This window comes from Anopheles ziemanni, chromosome 2, assembly GCF_943734765.1.
Source record: "Anopheles ziemanni chromosome 2, idAnoZiCoDA_A2_x.2, whole genome shotgun sequence".
NCBI lineage: Eukaryota > Metazoa > Arthropoda > Insecta > Diptera > Culicidae > Anopheles > Anopheles ziemanni.
The window spans coordinates 77,558,576-77,582,628 of NC_080705.1; the positions used below are offsets into that span (position 1 = coordinate 77,558,576).

The 24,053-nt window shown below is 45.5% G+C and overlaps 5 protein-coding genes across 5 annotated transcripts in view; 2 read left to right on the top strand and 3 right to left on the bottom strand.

Moving 5' to 3' along the window:
- Positions 1 to 13,589, top strand: part of LOC131281153 (RING-box protein 2) — a 34,468-nt gene extending 20,879 nt beyond the window's left edge. Inside the window, exon 2 of the mRNA XM_058310413.1 lies at positions 13,185 to 13,589. Within this exon, the coding sequence (XP_058166396.1) occupies positions 13,185 to 13,366 (182 nt within the window). The 3' untranslated portion in view covers positions 13,367 to 13,589. The remainder of the gene's footprint in view (positions 1 to 13,184) is intronic.
- On the bottom strand, positions 13,531 to 15,184 carry LOC131281151 (probable trafficking protein particle complex subunit 13 homolog). Its single transcript, XM_058310411.1, has 4 exons — positions 15,066 to 15,184; positions 14,615 to 15,002; positions 14,104 to 14,545; positions 13,531 to 14,031 (listed from the first exon to the last, which is right to left on the bottom strand). The coding sequence occupies exons 1-4, from the start codon at positions 15,100 to 15,102 to the stop codon at positions 13,612 to 13,614; spliced, it is 1,287 nt and encodes a 428-aa protein (XP_058166394.1). The 5' UTR covers positions 15,103 to 15,184; the 3' UTR covers positions 13,531 to 13,611.
- A 92-nt stretch (positions 15,185 to 15,276) lies between these two features.
- Positions 15,277 to 17,131, top strand: LOC131282351 (microspherule protein 1). Its single transcript, XM_058311788.1, has 3 exons — positions 15,277 to 15,427; positions 15,498 to 16,854; positions 16,919 to 17,131. The coding sequence occupies exons 1-3, from the start codon at positions 15,336 to 15,338 to the stop codon at positions 17,009 to 17,011; spliced, it is 1,542 nt and encodes a 513-aa protein (XP_058167771.1). The 5' UTR covers positions 15,277 to 15,335; the 3' UTR covers positions 17,012 to 17,131.
- A 31-nt stretch (positions 17,132 to 17,162) lies between these two features.
- On the bottom strand, positions 17,163 to 18,877 carry LOC131282352 (26S proteasome non-ATPase regulatory subunit 4). Its single transcript, XM_058311789.1, has 2 exons — positions 18,738 to 18,877; positions 17,163 to 18,669 (listed from the first exon to the last, which is right to left on the bottom strand). Exon 2 carries the CDS (start codon positions 18,598 to 18,600, stop codon positions 17,347 to 17,349), a length of 1,254 nt encoding a protein of 417 aa, XP_058167772.1. The 5' UTR covers positions 18,601 to 18,669; positions 18,738 to 18,877; the 3' UTR covers positions 17,163 to 17,346.
- A 180-nt stretch (positions 18,878 to 19,057) lies between these two features.
- Positions 19,058 to 20,617, bottom strand: LOC131284031 (mitochondrial-processing peptidase subunit beta-like). The gene has a single exon (XM_058312888.1). It carries the CDS (start codon positions 20,544 to 20,546, stop codon positions 19,128 to 19,130), a length of 1,419 nt encoding a protein of 472 aa, XP_058168871.1. The 5' UTR covers positions 20,547 to 20,617; the 3' UTR covers positions 19,058 to 19,127.
- Between the last annotated feature and the right edge of the window lie 3,436 nt (positions 20,618 to 24,053).

The following is a 24,053-nucleotide window of genomic DNA, read 5'->3' on the forward strand; positions in this document are numbered from 1 at the left end:
GGAAAACCACCTTTCGAGAAGAAGAAAGCGATTCTGCATAACAAGGTGGAGCTCAAAACACCTGTTATGATCGAAAAGGTAAAACGACACAACAACACCGCTAAGATATTCAGCATCCATCCAAAACCTGTCTCCTTAAAACCTGGCTAAAGAGAGTGTACGAGAGAGGGCACGATTACATGAAAAATAAGATCTCGAACAAACAAACCGGTTTGTTGCAAGCTTAGGTTCCGAGGCCCTCGGAGGTCTCGGCGCCAAGGTCAAGTCAGTTTACGGATGAAGTCGTTCTTCGCTTAGGTCATGGTACTGCAGATTATCCTTCGCTCAATTTCGCTGCTGGTCAAGGACAAAAAAGTTGTTTTAACTTTAACCTGATTTTTACCACCTTAGTTTATTTATTGGCGACTTCATTTCCGAGTACAATTTATGACATCCATAAAAAATTTTGACTGCGTTTCCGATATCTGTAATAGGATGATTAATGGTTGGCACAGTCTCTTGTCCCTTGTGGGGTTTTTCCCGCGTTCGGACAAGTTTGGTGAGGGAGATTGGCAAAAACATGGAAACCGTACGAAGATGCAATGGTTTGTGTCAATCATCATCATCATCATTAGCATCGAATAACACGAATCATGCTGTTGGTAAATAAAACACTTAACCTTCGCTTGGATGGTTGTTTTTTCCATGCGTCGCCATTTTGTTTTTTCTTTCTTCATCTTCCTAGAAGAAATTAATTCGTCTTGACAATTTTTATTCGCCACACTGATCAATAATTTGACTGTTAAGCTTTCGTACCAGGGGAAAAAAAGGATAAAAATACACCCGAAGGCATTGAGGCGATAGACTTTGGAACGCTGGACTTCCGTAAATAGATCCGACACTCGACCTATTAGATATCGATCAGAAGTGTTTGAGTTCACGTCGCAAAATGCGTTGTTTAATCAAGTGGGCGATGTTCGTGATAAATCCAATTGGCATTCAATTGGAATGGAGTTCGCACGCATGCTTCAGCAGTACTTAACACGTTGACTACCATGTCACCCAAAATTAGGTGACAGCAGAAATCAGTTCTAAAAAATGTTTGATCCATAAATAAATGAAAATACAACAAAAATTAGAGTAGTATTTGATATCATTTCTTTGGGATGCTAAGTTTTTGCTTAGCCTTCAAAAATCGTTGGTTTACTAAATGTTATGTACAAATTTTATTAAAAGAGATTGTACTAAAAAAGTGTGCTAAAAACGCTTGGCAGTCAACGTGTTACTGTTCATCTCCACATAGCGAACTCTCCTCCGACGAACTGACGAACTCAGTTCCCGCAACAGCTGGGAAACTCGTAGGAAACTGGTAGGAAACTCTTGACAGCACTAGCAAAGCCCCTCGTTCTGACGTTTAATAACTGACGGATTGAGAAGAAGCGAAGAAGACCGAAACAAATGCGTGTCCACTTAGCGAACTCGGGAAACTCGAAACTCCATACAAGTTTGACAGGAGTTTCACCAGAGTTTCCTATGAGTTCGCTATGTGGAGATGAACAGTTAAAGTGTCAGTCGCAAGTTAAGTATAAACACGTTGACTGTCCTGTCACCCAAAAAGCGGTTGACAGCAGCAATGCTCATCAGTCTTTTACACTAATATAGCAGTGGTGGTATATTCTGATGAGGTATAATAAGTACTAAAACGTATCCTTTGAGAAGCCTTGTAGTTGTGGCTTCGTTTTCGAAAACCATTTGGTTCTAGCAGTTTTATAACCAAATTTCAACAAAAATGATTGTACTAAAAATCTAAAACTAAAATCAGTCTAAAAACTAACTAAAACCGGCGTCAATCAACGAGTTAAAAACGGACAACAATTGTACTACCAAGAATTTATATGGAAACATGTTTGTTATATTGAAATACTTTGAAAGTCATATGCTAAACCCTTAATCTATATTTTTTGACTCTCGTGATCTTCTGTACCCAAAACGCTTCAAAAGAAAAAATCCTCCCAAAGCGCCCGTCCGTTTGTGTTCACCATTTATGTCACTTTTTTCCGCGTACTGTGTTTTAAAACCCACTTGCCAGTGACTGCACACGGTTCGACAGGTTAGACAGCCACGGTACGCATTGTATTTCACCATCCGGTGGCGTTTTACTTTCTAGATTCAAGGTCCTTTTTCGCGACAAACCGCCGCCCCAGTTGGAGCGTACCGGTTTGGCCCACCGTCAAACTCGATCCTCGGGCGTTTCTAGCGAACGGACGTACACGTACCCGCTCTCAAGCTGTCGGCATTCAAAGATGGGTTTGCACACATAGAAACGGGTGAAAGGGTTGTGGAGCAGGTGGTATAGTGGTGGTGGTGGTTTTAGTGCTCCGATTCTGACCTCCCTTCGACCACGGACTGTGTGAAGTCGTGCGAATCGATCGTACGATCACTTCCGAGTGGTGTCAAGTTTTGTAGGGTACAGTGAGGTACTCGACGTACAACGTCCATCAGAGATAGCTAGCACGAGACTCCTTGGATTATTGGAGGTGGTAAATTGCGATGCGTTCGATCGCTCGATCGTGATCGAGCTGTTCGAAGGTAGTCGCGAGATGTGCAACCTTGCATTCCTCGGCCAGTAAGCGTATCATCAGAGAAGTTACGAGTTCATCTCCGTCTAGACGGGGGCATAGCTTAATCGCAGGATAGGGCGTATGGCGCTCCCTTCGCATCTCATTCATCTCGAACGTACCGGTCGATTAAATATGCAGCCTGCTCGAGTTGCATGCTATTAATAGTGCCTCTAGACGAATCCACGACTGGATAGTCACCTGATTCACTCATTAAATCAGATTACACGTTAGACGACTCCAGTCCGGGGCTCAAGTTACCTTCTCACCGTAAGCCGGCGCAAGTCTGCAAGTCTAGCTAAAGTTGCGCACGTGCGTATTTTCCACATCAGACTCGACCCATCCAGAAAGGAAATGGGGTGTTTCTTCTTCACGGGCACGGGAAGGGTGGTTCTATATCCGACCTCCGTTACCCTCTGGTACTGTCGACAGGGCACGTAATGGAATTTTTTTGCATTCTACTATCAACCGGTTTTGCGAGGTATTCGGTCGGATGTCAAAGGCTTCAATGCGACACTGGCTGACGGCTCGTGTTCAAGTGAATGTGTACCCATATCTTTAGATAGTAAGCGCTTTAGCCAGTGTGCTACTACTTAGTTGACGTTACAATCGCTAAGAGGTCTTGGGGCCAAGGAAAGCTTCATCCGAAACCATTGACTATCGCGGCTATATAGATTGGGTTAGTTGGACAAACGTATATTGTGGAGGTGTATCTGAGTACCAGTGCTATGAACGACATGTATAGTCCCAGCATCGACTATTCTGACAGGTGTATTGTGTCAAGTACATTCCGTATTTGTAGGGTTTTTAAACTAATTATACTACTTCTCAATTACAGCCATCAACTATTTATGGCTTCTTAAGTTGTCTCTAGTACAAACATTCTCAGAGTCGAATATTCTTTACACAATGTTATGATACTCCTCAATAACCAACAGCAATTCTGTAATCATTCCATGATCATTTCAAATTCAGCAAACTTCGTTAATTGCCATGTGTTCTTCTGCTATTCTTGATCTCTTACGATCTACTGTTTCCACCAACAAGATCGTCAGCTACAGTTAACGCCGTCGACGAAGCGGTAATTTTGCGCCGGAAAAAGTAAGGATGCAACACATGGCGGCGCCTGCGAAAACGCACGTAGCATCCGCGTATCCCCACCCAAATACCCCACCAAAGTACAGGGTAAAAGGAAGGGGGAGGAGTGCATCATCTGCAGGGTGGAGCTGGGTCTGTTTGTGTGTGTGTGTATATCAGTTGGCAGTGTGATGTAATTAATTAAACTGACATTGGCGCAATGTCAAATCAAGTCGCTCTTGGTGAGTGAATTTTACGCGACGGGGAGTGGCAGAAAACGGGGGTGAAACATGTCGCGCGGACATCGCAGCACGTAGGGGGACGTTCTCTTAAGAATGCCCAGCCCGTTGGGGGTGTGTCCCTGCCTGCCGATGGGGATGGCGTCGTGTCAATTTCGCACGACAGCTCCTTATCAGTCGATGCTGACCGCACAAACACAATGCATAACGCCATCTTCAAAACTCTTTTTCATAATTTAGCGATAATTTTAGATGGTGTGCGAGTTGCGACAAAATGGACGATTCGCATGACCATACGACTTTGTGTCTGGATTCATATTCATGGATCGTACAGATAATTGCTCTTTTGCATGCCGCCGAATGTCGCCAGACGTTTCGATAAAATAAGTTGCTCTTCCAGTTGTCGGACATTGAGAACGAGTTGTCGATGGACAGATTATGATAAGCGCATTCATTGGCGCTGTCGTCGGCTAGACGCCGGTGATTTAAATGGCATTAATATGAGTTATTCAATCAGATTACGTACTCCGCTCACCTGTCTATGGAATCAACTATCATCATTATTCAAAATTCTTTCCCAGTATGTCCCTGTTGCTATGGCGTTTGGTTTCTTTCAAAATTATTTTACCTTTTCAAAGTTAAATAATTTTCTCTCCCGTTCACTCAGGTAAATCAGTATGATATAAACCAAATCACAGTGAGTTGTTTGTGCCATGACTTGCTTCCTGCCGATGACCAAGCACCAAAACAAAATAAACAGGGCCTATCTGTTGGACCTTCACCGATGGGCCAGGGTCGCTGAACAGTATATCACCGAAAAGATTAAAATCTGATTAGCGTAGCACATTCCCAAAATGCCCAGGAAGGGTGGAGGTGACTAAAACATTCCCGCCAAACCCGTCATAAATGCATGACGTGTGATAAAAGGCTTGACGGTTCGGAACCTGAAGCTGAGATAAAACGGAAAGAACGTGCCATACCTGTAGAGGTGTGGTGTTTTAGATAAAAATCATCAAAAAACGATGATGAACAAATTGCACACTTTGCCCATTTGCCGCAATGATGTGTGTGTATTAAAGCACACTGGTCGGCAAGTCATGCAATTCGATGGCAAATTTCCCGAGACCGAAAACAAAATGACACACCAAATTTTGCCGAAAAAAAGCGAGACAGTAGGCAAATGACAGACCGCGCAGGCTGAACCCCGTACGTCATCGATCGTCTCACATGATTTACTAGAGTCGTTCTATAATTGGACCGACTTAAAGATGTCGAGGGCTCGCTGGTAGGCAGTCGTGTCTCTCGGAAGGTAGGAAAAGCGCTGACGTCCACCCACGGGACCGGAAAGAAGAAGCTATTTTTAACGAAAGAAAAATCCCCATCTCGATCTTCGATTGATCTGTGTGTCTGTGGTTTTCTGGCGCGAGAGATGGGATGTTCGGAATGCTGCACCTTTGCCTCCAAAAGGTACTTGTATGTGTGATGTACGGTTGTTTTAGCACGTGCACGAGCAGCTGATTCATTGACCGAGATACATGGTTGGGGCTGGTTCCGACCAATCTGAGCCAACTTGAAGTCACTATGTCGAAAGTCCACTGCAAAACAGATTGCATGTGGTGAAATATCTTTTCGGGTTCATTCCATGAGTATTGATTCACCGGATCCGCGTGTAGCTGTTGCCTGGAATCTGAAGGTTTTCATAGTCGAAGTATTGGGGAAAGTAATCAACATCAATATCTATCAACATCAACATCAACATCTATTTGGATAAGATCTATTTGGAGTTTTCACTATCGTTGTATAATATTGCTAGTACTTTGTATAATCCTATGTTAGTTATGACCTTTGTAAATAACTAACAAAAAGTTCTAATACTTCATTTGGTAGAGTAAGGATTTGCTGACTGCATTTTACTTAAAATTCGAAACGTCAATTTAAAAAAATTGAAAATAAATTTCACACGAAAGTATAAAACCATCCCACTCATTTCGTTTAGTTGTAGAAATTCGTGCAAAATATCTATAGTGTAGTATCTATCGGAAAATTTATATTGGCAAGTGAATTATTGTTCGTGCCAGTACTATTCCACCATTAGTTGATGCACAACTACTGCTTGGTTATATCAAATGCTCCATTCTGCGCGTTCACAGGCACACGATATATGTGTTCGATTCCCCCAACCCATTTGGCAAAGATTCCCTAACGAATGTTAATCAATTCATCGGCGAACGCCAACGAGGGCATCCACGTTCCTCGTCCAACCAGGTCACCAGTTACGTACCTCGTAGTTCGCCCTGCTCGCGGACCGATGTTAATTTAATGTAAAATAAAAAATAAAAACGCTGCTCAAAATCGTCGATCGCGCGAGAACATCCTCGCCCCATCCGGTCGACCCGGGAAGAGTGGAGGGAAAAATGGCGCCCGTCGGCATGCTTCAATTGATTCGACAGCCAACCGTAAATTTTGCCACGCGAGGGCTCGCCGCATGATGACGGTTGAGGGGGTGGTATGGGAGTGGATCGTCGATGACGACAAACCGATGATGACGTCCGCCTGCGACATTTGCGTTCGCTACAGAATGAGCAAAAATAACTCCCACCAATGCCAGAAACGGCTGTCGTCTTCAGCACGTGCATGAGTCCTGTCCGGTTTTCTGTGTGAAAACAAACCGGAGACCGAGTTTCTACGACGATCACACCTCCCCCAAAACGCGCAACATTGATCATCAATCGGTAACTTCAAGGTCAAAGCAATTAAAATTCATCAATCGGGAGTTAGAATTTATCTAGAAACGAGATACATGTTGGCAGCAGGAAACGGGTGTATTTTATTTGCATTCTGCAAAGTTTTGATGTTATGTTTGGTGAAGTCATAATTTCTTTACAAAACTTAAAAATCCAGCCAAACTTCTCGGAAGTATAATTACTAAAAACATTTGGGAAAATGGTAAGAAAGAAAGGAATTTCCAATGGATGTTAGCCAGTCGCATTTACGTGCTTTCTATCTGGCAACCATGCGATCGGACACGACCTTCCGAGATCCCAGGGAGATCCAGAAAAAAAGGCGTAGATTCGACAAAATTTCATGATCCTGCCCTGCCCACTGGACTTGATGGTATCCGACTCCATGCGATTGCTTAAATTAACGGCAACGTTGCGTCAGAAACGAAATTTTCAACTAATTAGCAAACCACCCCGCAAGCTTCTTTTCTTCTCCTTATTTGGTTGGCATTTTGGCAGCGCAAATTTAATGAAGAAATGAAAGAGAGTTTGTTTTGACCGCTTTCGTGGGACATGTGAGCGGGACGAAAACATCCATCCATACGTGAGCCTGTCGTCTATAAGTTTCGCGTGCGCGCATGACTTTTGTTGCGAATTTTTGATCAAACCAAAGCAGGCCTTCTGGTTGGAGGGTGGGAAATAGAGGTAGCTCTCTTCGGGTAGGGAGTAGATCTTTTTTTTGCAATTTTTATATGATTTCCAACCACGATAAACCATCCAAGAAGGCGAAAACCGTTCAAAAATTGTGGAGCGAAAACAAAAAATCACCATGGGGTGTGTCTCTTTTGACCATCAGTTTCGCAATGGTTGCTTAGATGACATTCATTTCACATTGGAATAGGTTCGCAGCCTGTCTTTTTCTTCTCGGATCATCTCGTTCTACGGATGCATGACCTGAAAAATTCGCGGGAAGCAAATAATGTATGCATCAGTGATTAGCACTCGAATGTTGGCAGGTGCTGTTTCTCAATTCATTTTAATGTGTGAAATCACATATCAAACCACTTCTGGGAGCTTGCGAAGATCAAAAACTGGTTCTTGAAGTAGTCTGAAATAGTAAATCTAATGTGAAAATGTGTTTTTAATTGATCGTTGTTCTTTGTACTTTTAGGTTGAAAGCTAAAAGTTAATGCTCTCAGAAATTCTTCCCCGTCCGACGGGTTGTTGAAAAACTTGTCAACAACGGCCATTACGCGTCACTTCATTAAGCATATCAAGTGCGATTAGGTGACGGGGAATATAAAATTCCCAACAACTACCGAAATTGTATTTATGCCCGCCCAAGAATGAAGGTGAAAGTGATAAATTTAGAAGAATGTATCAACCTTCCTGTAACCAACGGCTACCAATTCATCGTTTTTTTTCTCGGGAGGCGCTGTCATAAAGCATGGTTGGCCTAAAAATACTATTCGCCAAACAACAGACCTGTTACATATCGCCAACGGTAGGAATGAGAGAAAAATGGCAACATGCGAAGGAGGAGGAAAATTATATAACATGAACTCCTTTTCCTCCGCGGTACGGCGACATTCATGGCGTGATGGATGCTGGTGATTTTTTTTGCACCACATTTTCACTACGTTTTTGCTGTGTGTCGCGTCGCAAAAATGTCCCATTCGGTCATATATACTCTATTTATAGGCAGCTACACATCACATCTGCGACAAACTAAAAACAAACATTCCGAAAAAAAAATATCTTCCGATCGTGTTCGGATCTGGTTTTTCCCGACAGCGGTGAAAACCTCTTCACTCTTCGCCAAGTGGTTGGGTTGTGTTTTCCTTCCGCACAAACAAACAAACAGCAGTTCCAGCGTCACACGATCGCTTGATTGTGGTTGCTGAAGAGGGAAACCGAGCATAGGGTGGTGGAGGGCTGGAGGTAAATAGTAGACGTGGGTGTATTTTTCTCTCAAAAACACGTTGCACTATGGCGCAAAAACAGAAAATGGAAAAAAAGATAACGGAACGTGCTGTGAACGTGTTTTGGAGGTGTGTCTATGATCGAAGCAAAGGTGGGGGTGGGGCAGCGGGAGTGCAACGATCTGTCGGGTGGTAGTACTATAGTAGATCGCCCCGAGATATGCCCGCCTGTGCCCTCCTATGCCCGAGCCGCCACCGACCGACAGGCGGCCATTGGCCGTGACCATGGCCATCTTGGATCGCCATCACTAACAACGTGCGCGCTCGTGTAGTTAGTTACTCGCGCCCGCCGAGGTTATGTTGCCCGCCTACCTGACGTCGCCTTTCGGCTATCCTTTCCGCAATCGGTTGTTGTAAACAGTCGCACACACTCATTCACAACCTTATTCGTTACGCTTAGAAGAGAGGAAAAGAATGTTGGAAGCGAAAACGAAGCGTGTTGGTTGACGTTTGTTAGCGCGCATATTTTCCGCACGATACGTTTCTGCCGCAACACGTGACACGTGCTTGCGATGGGCGACATTTTTCCGACCACCGGGACTGACACCGTTGGACAATGGTAATACATTGGCGCCACTCGAAAATAACCAGAATCGGTACGATTGGTTCAGGGCTAGTTTTCTTCTATTAAAATTGACACCAAGATTTCCCACGCGGACTTATCATTTCCTACCACTTGCATGCTAACACACAAAGCCGATACGATCAATGTTTGATCTTTTTCCGCCCCGAGCTTCGAACGAACGATCGACGGCGGAGTGGTGTTGAACGCGCGAATTATTTGCCCATTAGCGGAAAAACTCTAAGCGAACGGGGGGGAAAACCTCCACCCCACTCGACACCCAGGGGGAGCCAGTCACGAACGCGGACGATGGGGGAGGTGGGTGTTGTGTGCTATAAGGAAGTGATGGATGGCATCGACACCGCGAAATCGTCGAACGAACTCCCGCGAATGATTGGCAACAACGGTGATGAACGGAATATGCCGATCTCGGAGTGCAATCAAGTTGTTTTCGTACGTTCAACCGTGGACCGGCCCCCCCGCCATTTTGGATTTGAACGGAGGGTGCAGCACCCCGATTCTACTCCATTTTCCTCCTCCTCCTCCTTTAATGGCCGGAATGGGGGCTCGTTTCATCGGTTTCGCAATTACCACTCCGCTGCATTGTGTGCCTCCCATGGCTAATGGGGTTCCAATTTTAATTTTCCATGCACTACCCCCAGACTCCGGTTCTTACCCCGGACCATGTGTGTGTGTGTGTCCTTGAGAAAATGGACGGGACATGAGGTTCAAATGTTTAACTACGCATCAACAACACACCAACGAACCATTAAAGGACACTCATGCTTCGAATCTAACGGAAATTAAGCGTACCGCACGCGCGCCGTTTTAATTCTTTTTCCGGTTCGCCAAACGGCATGTTTTTTTTTGGGGTGTTCAACTCTTAACACGTTGCGTACCAAGCGTTTTAGCACAATTTTTAGTACAATTTTTCAAATTACAATTTGTTTATAATATTTGTTAAACCGATTGTTTTCGAAGGCCAAGCAAAAATTTAGCTTCCCAAAAATTTATATAAAATATTACAATAATTTTTATGTTGCATTTTCATTTATTTATGGGTCAAAAACTTGTTTGTACTAAAACTGCTGTCACCCATATTTGGGTGACGCGGTACGCAACGTGTTAAAAATAACTACCAAAAAGGTGACAGCCGGTTGGGGGAGAAAAACAAAACAAAATTGTATCGAAAAGTCCTTCAACTTGATCGCGGAGGACATTCACTTACGCCGTTCTTAGGTGTGTGTGTGTGATTGTTTCAACTCGTAGGAACTAGGAAGGATGCTTTGAGACCCGACGGAAAAAAATATTATAGTTCGTGTGCAACCGGAACTGTTTGGCCATGAATTTGTTTTGAACTGAAGCTTCGGATTAAAAATAGAATCGGACTTCCTAGAACCGAGAATACGAGAGTATTTTTGCGCACAATTTCTCGGGCGCAACTTACAAATCTGTTGACATCTCCGACAGTTTCATTTTTGAATGTTTTATTAAATATATATTCAATCCTCTTTAGACAATGTTGCACATATCAATAAGCGTGTTGACAAGCTCGTGTTAAACGATGACGTCGTCCTTCATCTGTGAGTTGCGTCCAAACGAGCCCCCAAGAACATCGACGGTGTATGGTCTTGATTTTAAATTGAAATTGCCACTGACGCCGGCCCAAATACGCAAAGTGATAGTGCGTCCACTTCCAAGACTTTAGTTTTCGACAATTGCTATCTTTGCGTTCATTGATGAGAATTGATTTGATTCCCGCGGTCACTTCCATTGGGTTCCCTCTCTGGGACAAGCGGCGTGCCGCCGGGTGTCATTCTGTGACGGCTGGCCATGGCGCGCAGTTTCATCAATTCATCGATATCGATCCGATCGAGCGTAACGATACGAGCATCATATCAATTTTGCTGACCGTTTAGGCAAGCATCAAATTATCAGCAGTCTCAGGGAAGGCAAACTCTCACTTTGGGCAGAATTAGTTGTGAGTTTAAAAGTAGCACAAATTAAAATAAGTTTTATTACTATCCCAAACGGTTTAATGAAAATTTCTAGCCCATTTGTTGATCGTTTTAATTTTTTACGGAAGGAAGATTCATTTTATCGAGATTAGTCTTATTTTGTTCTTTTACATTTTTAACCAATACAATTCCAACCTTTTTTTGTGACATGACCCGGTAAAACATTTCAACTCGTCCGTGAGTTCGTTTACCATCAGAACGTCACGTTTGACCGCTGTAAGCAGTCCGCTCGCGTGTCACTGGTTTCGCCCACGGTGTACTTTGACCCGTTCCGACCGGCCCGGGCGAGTCGAGCCCCTTTTTTTCGTTAATTGGCCAATTGAAGCCTGCCCGGGCAGTCGCGCTCGGTGCGAAAGAATCTGCGCAGCCGACTTGCTGGGGCCACCCCCGCTTCCCCCGGTCCCGCTGCTGGCAAAAGTGAGAGTGTGGCGTCCGTTTATTTCGTCACGTCCGCCGCCGTGTGAGGTCCGCCGGAGGAGGAATGGGTGCACAGCCCATTGGAAGACATTGAAGGGACACCCAAGGGTCACTGTCGTCAAATCGATCGAACATTCACATGTCCGCGGCGAAATGACATTGAAGGAGAACCCGGCGTTGGTTGACGCGGGCTGGAAAATCGATTGTGCTAATAAAAGTTTGCGAGTTCTAAACAAGCGAACTAAATGGACGCTCGGACACGCCATTTATTTTATTGAAAGCTTGAAACCAGCGATCAACGGCGGGTATGTTGAATTGGTTTCAAGCTAAATGGTTCTACAAAAAAAAATTCAGACTTATTTGTAATTTTGTTTTTCTATTGATAGATGCTTTTATTTAATTCTTTACCAATTTTTCTATTTACTGGACGAATAGCTGAATCATGAAATGACTCAAATGAACCGCCAATGTATTCGCGGATATTTTCCATCGAGCACATCCGGAAATTGATCTCACGATGCTATGATTACATTACTCTGCATTTCCTAGCTGGAAGTAAAATTCCACAGAACCAAGAAAGTCATCCTTAACACGAATTCAGAAAATTTCCATATCCATTAATCTTGTGCATTAATTTGAATAAAAAGATCACATGTGGCATCTTAATCCATTTCGAATCAACAGAAATCAATTCACAATCGAATGAAAGGTATGAAATATTTAAACAAACTCAAAGTTTTTGCAGCACTTTGTCTTACCGTTTTTTTTTTAAACTCACCTCATATTGTGTGAACAACTTCACCACGTGGCAGCAGCCGTTGGTTCTAGCAAGCAAAATAATTCAATATGCAAACAGGACCGAAAAACACATTGCGAAATGACTTGAAACTCTTGCGTCATAAAGCAACACGACCGGCAATGCACACGTCGCCGGCGCCCATCGTGATCGTATCGATGAATGAATAATTTTGTGAATGGGTGACGATGAATTTACTGTTGGATTCACGTTCCTCCTGCCCGGTTAGCCCTTTTAACTCCGGAAAGACACCTTTCACAAACACGGGAACAGGGCAGGAGTGGGCACCATTTTTTCATTCTATTACACTATTTTCATTTTCAAATATAAATATTTCGTTTAAATATCATCCATTCGTTGTTGATTTCAACCACTTAACCTTTCCGTCTATCTAACTTAAACCAGCACTCTCATAACTCTCATAACCATTCGTACCACTTATTTGCAATGTAAAATAATTCCCTCCGCCGAAGCAAAAGCTGATGCCATTTTCGAGAAGATGGATGAATGAGGTAAAAGCAGTACACAAATTACTCGATTTCAGCGCAGGTTTGCGTCATATCCCACGTTCCCCCTGCACCAATCGGTCTTTATTTGGCGAGTACGGTTGGCTTGCAACGAGGCGGTGGATGGAACGTATGACCTCTAGTTTGGAATTTTGTTTACTTCTTCGCTTATACGCTCGCTTTCCAATGCATAAATCGAACGTATGGAGTTAATAAAACATTAAACAATCCTTCTTGTTGTTTTTTTTTTTGTTTTTTTTTTCAAAACAGATGCATGTCTGCGCTGCCAGGCGGAAAGTAAAAAGGATACGCTCGGCCGACAGGACTGCGTGGTGGTATGGGGCGAATGCAACCATTCCTTTCACCATTGCTGCATGTCGCTGTGGATCAAGCAGAACAACCGGTGCCCGTTGTGCCAACAGGAATGGTCCATCCAGCGGATGGGCAAATGATGCGGATCCACCCTTCCACGGCACGTTCGGAACGGGGCAAAAACTGACGACATTTCCTGCCACCGCCGCCCGTCATCATCCCTCTGGTGCGTTGGTGATCGTGTTTGGCTGCTTTTCCATTTTCCCACATTCGGTGTACGTTAGCAAAATAAAATGCACGAATCTCGTGGTATTGTTTTATTATACTTCAACGCGGAATAAATATTTCTTGCATCCCCAAACAATGCAATCCCGGTGTATGTCATTTAAACGGTTTGTGGAATGTTGGCAGTGCTGCTGTACCGGACATACTTATCCATTTGAAACACTTCCTCGCGATAGTCTTCGTCTACGACAAACACCTGCAGAAAGTTGTCGAACTCGTACTTGCGCTTCGTGAACACGTCGGTAAGCTGTAGGCTAGAGATTGCAATGAGACCCAACCGGACCGGACACACGGTTAGAGGGAATTCTTTCATTTGTCCCGGCTCAACCGGGCCGAGGGCGAACTCGGTTTGTCCGGTGTATCCGCAGCCCGGTTTCGCTTTGGTGTTCAGTCCCATCAGTAGATCCATCGATCGTTCACTAGTGTTCGTCACCCGGCACCGGAAGTTAAAGCCTTCGCCAATGCGAACCGTACTGTTCGCTTCGATTACAGTCAGCCGTAGGTCACTGTATTCAAGAGCCTATTGGGGAGGGGGAAAATAAAACAATTTAAATTTATATTATTTCGTTTGAAGGAGAAAATTCCTTCTTACACATCGCTGCAGTTGACTTGTTTGTAGACGTCCGCGTTCGCCCAAATTCGAACGCCACACGATGTCCAATTTACCGATATTGTTTGCTGCCTTCAATGCGTTCGGATCACGGGCCACTTCCGGAATGGGTCGAATACAGTAAAGAAACTGACAACTGTTTTGCGGCTGCAACATCGTCTTCGACGAGAACACCGATTCCCCCGAGGGAAGCTGATTAAGCGATACCACGGTGTACTGCTCCGAGCTCTCCAGCTCGACCTTCTCGAGGCAGATCGGACCAACCGTAATGTTCTGTATCTGTGCTTCCAAATACACGTCATCGGTTTCGGCGTTGTAAAATTTGGTCTTCACGTCCAGTGGTTTGACAACTTGAAATTTGAAAAACTTCCGAAAAGATGTTTCCAACCCGGCCGGTGTCATGTAGGACACTTCACAAACCAATCTGTAACAGCGAGCAGAATATTTATGTGAATATAATTCCAACAAAATGGTTTAACAGTATCGGTCTTACATATGCGTTCCGATTTCCTTCACCTCATGGTGTATAACGTCGTCGAGTGTTTCCTCCGGGTTCAACGTAACCGGGACCGTCTTGTCGGCGTGAATGGGTAAACTAACTCGGCTATTGTTCGACTGCAGGTCCGCCTTGACCGAAACGTTGGACACCGGATGAGCGCGGCAGTTGTGCACGCACACGTAGCTGGAGAACGTTTCGCCAAGATAGATGTTACCGAAACTTTGCGGTAACAACATAAACTGACCAGCTGCAATCGTCTCGCATCCGGCCACCGACGTAGCATCACTCCGGAGTATCTTTTCGAACGAATGCTGCGGAACATCCTTCGGTTCCGAGGTCAATATTTGGGGGCTTATCAGTGTGGGGCGGGTCAGGCGCATCACTTTCAAAGGAATAGTAATGGTATTTCAGCGTAAAGACTCGAAATAAACCCCAAATAACTCACCTTTAAGTGCGAGTAGATGTTCCGTCGGTTCTACCATCGTTAAATCGTATTTTTTTAATAATCTAAACACAGATACGAAACTTTTCTTGTGAAACTGCAAGGAAAAACGGAACTGTTGTTTGTTTTGTTCCGAGTGCACCGTTTGACGTCAATGTCATCCAACTGACGCTTAACTGTCAAACGCAGAAAGCAAAACAACGCCAACAGCGTAGAAGCTTCTTTTTCGGGCACCTCTCGTTCTGGGTAATTTTTACCTAAATTTTCTTAGAAATGGACCCCAATGCAAGTGTAAAAGTGGAACAGGGTATGGAATGTTCTACCCCAACCAGCGCCGATCTTGCAAACGATCAGAAACGACGGAGGTGAGTAAACATGTGAATAACAAAATGGAAATGCTGCTAAGCCTACTGCTTTGTTTACATCTACTACCAGCTCATCGCGATCGATCAAGAGAAAACGTTTTGATGATGAAATCGTGGAATTCAGCATGAGTACACCGATACAGCAGTTAAAAAATGTCGCTGGCCGGTCCCGTACGCTCTCCCAGTCAATGGCTGGGTTTAGCACACCGACCACTCCGGGCCCGGTGGCATCACCCGGACCGGGAGCAACTACCGTCTCCCCAACGTCAACCGTTGAGCCAATGCAAACTACCATACCGTCTCCTCAAACCGCGCCAGCACCAATCGTCGCCGTTCCGCAATCACCGGCACCATCAACGCCGGTCATTTTACCACCACCCGCCGCCCCGAATCCTGCGACGAGCATTCTTCAGCAGCTCAATTCGAACGCGTCGGTAAACGAAAAGAAACGCGTGCTGAAAAGTGGCAAGAAGACGAAGAAAAAAAGTGCCACCCAGCAGATTGCTACGAAGGATCTCGGGCGCTGGAAACCGATGGACGATCTGGCTCTTATTACGGGTATCTTGCAAACGAACGATCTACGCACGGTACACCGTGGGACAAAGTTTTCCTGCAAGTTCACCATCCAAGAGATGCAGGTACGCTGGTGCTCGCTGCTGTACGAAGAACCGATCTCCCGGATTGCAGTATCCGCCATGCGCAACATGCATCCTGAGCTGATTGAAAGCGTCCAAAGTAAGGCGCTATTTTCGACGGCCGAAGAAGAACTGCTTGGAACTATCAAGTCGAGCGAAAACCCTACGCTCGAAACCTTCCAGGAGCTGCTCAATAAACATTCATCCGTCTTCTATCACGCACGCACCGCCAAGACGCTACGAAATCACTGGCAACTGATGGCACAGTACTCGCTACTTCCGGATCAATCCGTTCAATCATTGCCGAAGAACGATAACATGCTGACATTCTCAGATGCGGAAGATCTCATCAACGACAATGAACTGACCGAGCCACGGGACGAGGCACTCGAGACGGAACTAGCGCTTGCTGATCGTAAGAGCAAAAAGGAAATACGCAGTCTGGAGAACGAGCTCGACCGTTGGAGCGTGCTCGTTGACTCTCTGTCCGGTATCGGGTTTTCACCCGGTTTCGACGCTCAAACGCTCGCAGTCATACGGGGTCGAATGGTGCGCTTTCTGATGCGTTCCCGAGAAATCGTACTCGGACGCACGACCAAAGACACCACCGTTGATGTGGACCTTTCGCACGAAGGACCGGCATGCAAAGTCTCACGCAAACAGGGCACAATTAAGCTGCGCAGTAATGGCGATTTTTTCATCACTAACGAGGGTAAGCGGCCGCTGTACATCGACGGAAGGCCTTTGCTGTGCGGTCACAAGACCCGCCTCAACGATAATTGTGTGATTGAGGTAAGAAATCCGGTGTAAATGTATATGAAAAACATCTACCAACGATATTCGTTACTCTTTTCAGATTTCCAACCTACGATTTGTATTCCTTATCAATCACGATTTCATCAACGCAGTTCGGCAAGAGAGTGCTAAAATGAATATCCCTTTAAATTAAGCCTGATTGTAATGGGTTGCATTTGAGCAAGATGAAATGAATACTAGATCTAAGTGATTTCTCCATCTAGTAGGTTACGGTCCAATAACATCTGTATGTTTAATGTAAAATATTAATAAAAAAAAAAAAACAAAAAATACACATACCAGAGGCTTGTGTTTTCGGTTACCTCAGTACAATTGTATTACAAGACATTTTTGCATCCACAAACAGGGTTACAAGCGATTTCTAGGTAAGGATTCCATTCTTATGGTACGGATAAATCTTATTGATTAATTTAGTCGTTCATCAAATGGATGCGAAGAAGCAAACAAAAAACAAATCAGAAGCCCTCTCTACTTTTTGCTCTCGCCATCATTATCCTTATCCGAGGGCGGTTGCTTCTTTGCATTTTTGTTGTCTTTGTTCAACGATCCGACCGCATTCCGGACGGCTTCCGACTGCGGATCGACACCGGGCAGATTCTCCAGCACGCTCATCAAGTACGCCGGTGAGATGGGAACGACTTCAATATCCTCCTCATCCACCTCCATCGGCGTGTCATCCTCCTGCTTCTGTCGCTTGGCCGGCTGCGAGATGGGCTCTTGAGCGTCCTGCATCGACATCTGCATGGCGAACGCAATTTGCTCCTCCTCGGTCATGTTGGCAAAGTCCGGCATGGAATCGTCCGTCGGTATGATTTCGCCCGTCGACAAAGCCAGCGCGCGCTCCAGCATCGCCTCCTCTGAGTGTGGTTCGGCAGAGATATTACGTACCGCTCTGGAGAACGACGATGATGACGGCGTTGCCGTTGTACCAGCTGCTGCCGACTCGCCGGCCGTTCCGGTCGCTGTCTCGGCTGCACCAGTTCCCTCGGCGGCACTGTTTGCCGTTGCGCGGCGCTGCTCTTCTTCCTGGCGTAAGCGTTGCTCCTCCATAGAAACACGCAAAGCCAGCGCCAGCTCGGGATCTTCGTTCGGATCAACGCCAAACTCGAAACCTGCCCCGCCAAGACCGGCCCCACCGGTACCATCCTCCCCTTGGATGATTGGCGACGAGATGAGCGCCTCCGAGAAGACCGATCCGCGCGGCACACAAACCAGATGCGATCCGGTGCCATCCTTGCCATTCAATACGTTAATGAACGCCGTGAACGTGTCATTGTTCTTCTGGTGGTCGCCAAAGCTCACAATGTCCACGTTTACCTTCTCCTTTTTCAGCTTCTTCGCCAGCTTCACCAGTTCGCCCTCGTCGTGCACCACCGGTGACCCGACGAACACGACAATACGCATCTTGTGGTTCTTGCCCTGGCGATGCTTAAGCACCAGGTGAGCGATGCGCAGCCCAGTCATCAAGTTAATGTTTCCATTCGGATTAACCAGATGAAGCTTCGACAGGATACGGCCAACGTCGCTGGTCAGCGTTGCCAGCACCTCCGTCGTGTTCGCGAGCGTCATCAGACCGACGTTGTTCTCCGGATTCGAGCGAACCTTCGACAGGCACACCAGATTGACGCCATCCTTCTGTGCGTTCAGACGAGTAGGAAAGTAATCACCATTGCGCTGGTAATCGCTGTTATCGAAGCAAACCATCGTACTTTCCAGCACCATCTTGTTGCTTTTTTGTATGAATCTGGTGTTTCGTCGCTGTTTTTCTTAAGCTTGCTTTGTTGTTGTTCCCTGCAAGATGTCCCACAATCGTTCAAGGATGAGAAGAATGGATGGGAAAATTTCAACACTACACTCACCTCAATCCCAACACACTGTGTTTTATCAATTTATCTTACTTTAATGAGAATTTTCTCCAGCGTTTTCGCGACACAATGATGAGGAACAGCAAATCGTGTATTCAATCACAAAATGCTTAGTAATGTCCGACCGACATGACATTTCGTAGAACTTACTTTGACAGCGATGTAACATCCACGTTCCCGAAGGGGTATGCAATAGCTGAACAATGGGAATCAAAACAGATGAAATTTCAACTTCTCATACACTGTATTTTTTATTTTAAAAAACTTTTCTCAATCAATTTTAATATCAAAATGACAATACAATTTTTCACCGATAACACATACGATTTATTAAATTGCTACACAATTTAAGCCGAAGAAGATAGTAGATATTCTTCCGCTCGCTTACAATCTGACCCATGACATGGACGAACGGATGCGCATGTAATCCGGCAAGTTCTCGACCGGTCCTACGGCAGCAACGGCTGGGCAGCGGTCAAAGATGTACTTCATTCCAACCTCACGCACATTCTGTGCGGTCACGTTCTCCAGGCGTCGCTCGACCTCATGGAGTGGCTCACGGCGTCCGCTCTCCAAAACCTGACGACCAATGTCCTTGCAGATCGCCTGAGGTCCTTCGAGCTTCGCCAGAAGGCGGGTCTTCAGCTGGCGCTTCGCACGCTCTACCTCGCCATCGGTGACCATCGTGCACAGGCGCATCCATTCGTTCTGCACGTTGAACAGCATGTCCTCGCACAGCAGTGGATCGCACTCGAAGTAGATGCCCCACAGGCCGGTGTCACGGTACATCTTGTTGAACGACTGGAAGTTGTGGCACAACTTGTCGTGCGCGGAGGCGACGGCCAACTTAGAGGCGTTGTTCACACCACCGCCGAATGTGCGATCCCAGGTACCAATGAGAGTGCTGGCAACCGACAGAGCCAATGCATCGGAGTCGTTTACACCGCATCCTTCGACGGCTACGGCAACGTGCGCCAGCGGGATCGAGTCGTCGCGGACGCGCACTTCCGAGCCAGTGAAGCGCACTGCCGTCAGCTGCGGTGGCTTGCCATCGAACGTCGACTCCACCTTTCCGAGGTGCTTGTCTGCCAGCTTCTCCAGCTCCGACTGACGAACGTCACCGGCCACGGCCAGCACCATCCGGGGAGCCTTAAAGTGGGAGTTGACATAACCGCGCAGATCATCACCCTTGATAGAACGGATGTTGGAGCTCGGTCCGTAGACGCTGTTGCCGAGGGACGTGCCCTGGAAGGCGGTGGAGTGCAGATGGTCAAAGACCACCTTGCGCAGGTTGCTCGCGTCCACCTGTTCGATCTCGCCGAGGATAACTTCACGGGCGCGCTTCACATCGGCATCATCCAGCTTCGGGTTCTGCACGACGTCAGACAGAATCTCTACCAGCTTCGGTACATCCTTGGAGAGGCAACGCGCGGTGAACACGGTACGCTCGCGACCAGTTTTTGCGTCGAGCTGAGCACCGAGGTTCTCCACCTCCTGTTCCAGCGCAGCCTGTGATCGTTTGGTCGTTCCCTTAAAAGCTACGTGTTCGAAAAAGTTCGCCGTACCGTTGTTTTCCTTGTCCTCGTATCGAGCGCCGGCATCGAGAAACAATCCAACGGTGGCCACATTCGTCGGCAGGGTTTCACTTGCTACACGCAGTCCGCTGTCCAGAGTGGTTACCTCGGTGGCGGGTTCGTTCGAAAGGGCGGAACGGAAGGCGGCCGCGTAGGACGAACCGGCGCGAGCACCGGCCACTATCGTTTGGCGCCGCAGGGCAGAGGAAAGTTTCAATAGCGAGGCCATTTTCGGTCCCCTTTTTGGTACACTGCAGCTCGTGAAAACTTGGTGTTACGACAACTTCGACAACTTTTCACTCCTTGCTGAACGACCGTGTGTTAGAGTGAAATTGCCAGGATGAGCAGTAGTCATCTCGCTCTTGAATAAATGACATAAGTCATTCTTCAAAATTTTTGTCGTTTAAATGTCGTTTCAAAACAAAATGTTTTATTATATACATGCAGGAACTCGAAACCAGAATTGTTGTACAAAAACCAAGTAAGAAATGTTCCATGATTTCAAAAAAATAACCCCAAATTATCAAATATTTGACAAATTCATTAGACCAAGGTGTATGAAGCATCCTTGATCAAGGAACCTTGATTTGAAACCCAACGAGAAATTTTGGCGTTATTTTGGCGTAAAAGAATTCTCTTCACAACTGCCCGCTCTTCTTTAAAGAATTCTTTTACCCCTTCTTTTGCAGCAGATTTCCTATGCAATCTAGACGTAAACCGACTTTTGAAAAGAAGTATAAAACAATTCTGTTTACACTTGCGGTACACCTCAAAAGAGAACGCTTTTGACAACGTGACTGTGCGTTTATAACACCTATTTCTGACTATACATGCCAAAAAACGTATACCCATTCGTAATAAATTATATGCGCTGAGTTCAGGATATGTTTTCTTTCTCATAATAATTATTTTCCTGCAGGAAAATATTGTTGTTTGTTTTATTATTTTGATATATCGCCCGGTTGACAGAAATTGACATTGTTGCTGGTACTATGTAGTTCCAGCAAGAGTCCCAGCAACCTGCCATGGAAAAACTTGCTGGTACTACATGACAGCTGCAAAAAATTTGAATTTTTGTCACCCCGCGTCCACATGGCATCGTAGCGTAGCGATTTTGACACTCCGTCGTAGTGTAAATGCTGGTCGAGAGGCCTTAGCCACGGCCATAAAAAATAGTTGACACTACGACGGAGTGCCAAAATCGCTACGCTACGATGCCGTGTGGACGCGGGGTCAACCGGGCGATAATAATAATATACAGTTGGTCCCCGCAGTACGCGATACTCGATATACGCGAATTCGCAATACAGTCTGTTCTCGAGTTACGCGGTTCTCGACTTACGCGGATTCGGAGATACGCGGTTTTCAAAATTTGACAGTAGATTGGGTTTATAACATTGATTTAAATTCCTGAGATGTACAACCACACGAATAAATATGTAAATTACACATTTGCATAACTAACGCTTTTTATTTCGTTTGTTGTAATTTATGTTGTTTGAATACGCTTGCATTGCATTCATATTAATGAACAAAGAAAAATTTTGAATATTATATGATACATGTACACAAGAGCTCGATCTCTTAACTTCTAGTATAAACTATGTGTCAAGCAATATTCGAGATACGCGGAAATTCGAGATACGCGGATTTCCCTGGTCCCCATTATCCGCGTAACTCGGGAACAGACTGTACACGATTTTTTACAACTGACAGCTCATAGCGTTGCTTGAGTTCTGATTAATCAATTTTACTTTGTTTTGGTAGAATGAAGTTTCCAATATGCACTTTTTAACAGAGATATAATTATGCAATGTAAGAAATGGAACACTTCCCGGTTGACAAAAATTCAAATTTTTTGCAGCTGTCATGTAGTACCAGCAAGTTTTTCCATGGCAGATTGCTGGGACTCTTGCTGGAACTACATAGTACCAGCAACAATGTCAATTTCTGTCAACCGGGTTATTAGTGATTTGGATTAAAGGTGTGTTAAATAAGCGGTTCCCTCTCAATGTCAACTCTTCAATATCAGGTAAAAACGATATGACAGAGGAAATCCGCAATACGCGAAAATTCGATATACGCTATTGCGTTCGGTCCCAAACATTCGCGTACTGCGGGGACCAAGCGTTATTCTTAACTCGCTGCTAGTTGGCCAGACTTGCACAGTCAACTGTAAACAGTAAACAAACAAAGGTTTGACAGCCACTACCTCTCTCCACTGCGGTGCCTCCCAAAAAAAAATTATTGGTAGGTTATGAGGAGTACATGCCTACCAAAAATACACTTGGCAAGTTTCTTTTTGGTAGGCATGTACACCTTTGGTAGGAAAGTGCAGCAAGGTTCTCCTTGGGTAGATTGCATAGGAAATCAGCTGCAAAAGATGTAGGAAATGGGTGAATACCTCTGCGTATAAACCTTGGGGAGAAAAGAACTAAAGTTGGCAGCACTGCATTTGGCTGTCAACGTAACTTAAACTGTATGAAATAAATTATTGTTACTGGACTTTCAAAGAGACAACACGTGTTTTCTTGCTGCTTTCCTCTATTGGTGTTTGATCCAAGGGTGGAGTATTTCCACAGAAACCAAAAGACATTACTCAGTATTTTTCAACAGGTTATGGGCCCAGCCCCAGTGCTTCGGAGCGTGTGTTAAAGTTTTTGGTTGAGGACAAGGTTTTCCAGGAAGTGCAATTGTGGTATTCCTGAAGAGAAACGGTGTGCAGAAAAAGTAACAATGGCGGACGGTTGGAAGGCAACATTTGCGAAGCTCGGGAACGGTAATTATCAAACATGGAGGTTCCGCATGCAGTCCTTGCTGGAACGCGAGGAATTGTGGGACATGATAGAATTACCGAAGCCGGAAGAAAATGATGATGATTACGCAGACTGGAAAAAGAAAGACGTCAAAGCGCGAGCGACGATTTCCCTTCTTGTTGAAGATAGTCAACTTCGCTTTATCAAGAAAAGCAAGACGGCTCGTGACATGTGGCGCAACCTGCAGGCTTACCACGAGAAAGCCACCATTGGTAATCAGGTAATGTTCCTTCAAAAGATATGTTCCAAAAACCTGTGTGAAGGCGGTAACGTGGAGAAGCACCTCGAAGAATTTGAGGACTTGTTTGAGCGCCTCGACAACGCCGGGGTAGAGCTCAGCGAACTGCTGCGCATAATTATGATGCTACGCAGTCTCCCACCGTCTTACAGCAGTTTCGTTACTGCATTAGAGAATCGGCCGCAGGAGGATCTAACCTTAGATCTGGTAACTGCGCGGTTGCGGGACGAGTTCCAGAAACGTTCCAATTCTAATGACCTCTCAGAAAAAGAAATGGTGTTGAAAGTGACAGAACGGAGCGAGCAAAGGAAATGCTTCTTTTGCCAGAAACCTGGACACTTAAAGAAAAACTGCCGCAAATTTCTGGCGCAATCCGGCAGTGAAAAGTGTTTCAAGCCGAAAGCGAAACAGGTTCAAATGGAAGGCGAACTCTCGTCGGAGGAGAAGCAGGCGGCGGTTATTGGAACTGTGTGCTTCATAGCGGGTGACGTCATACCGGGCGCATGGACGATTGACAGTGGTTGCACATGTCACATGACTAATGACCCTGAGTTTTTCGCCGAATTTAAAAGAGAACCTTTGGGTGATGTGACTCTAGCAGATGGAACGAAAACAAAATCGACCGGAATTGGGAACGGTGTGATTGTAGGCATGAACGCCAATGGTCAACGGGTGGCCATCA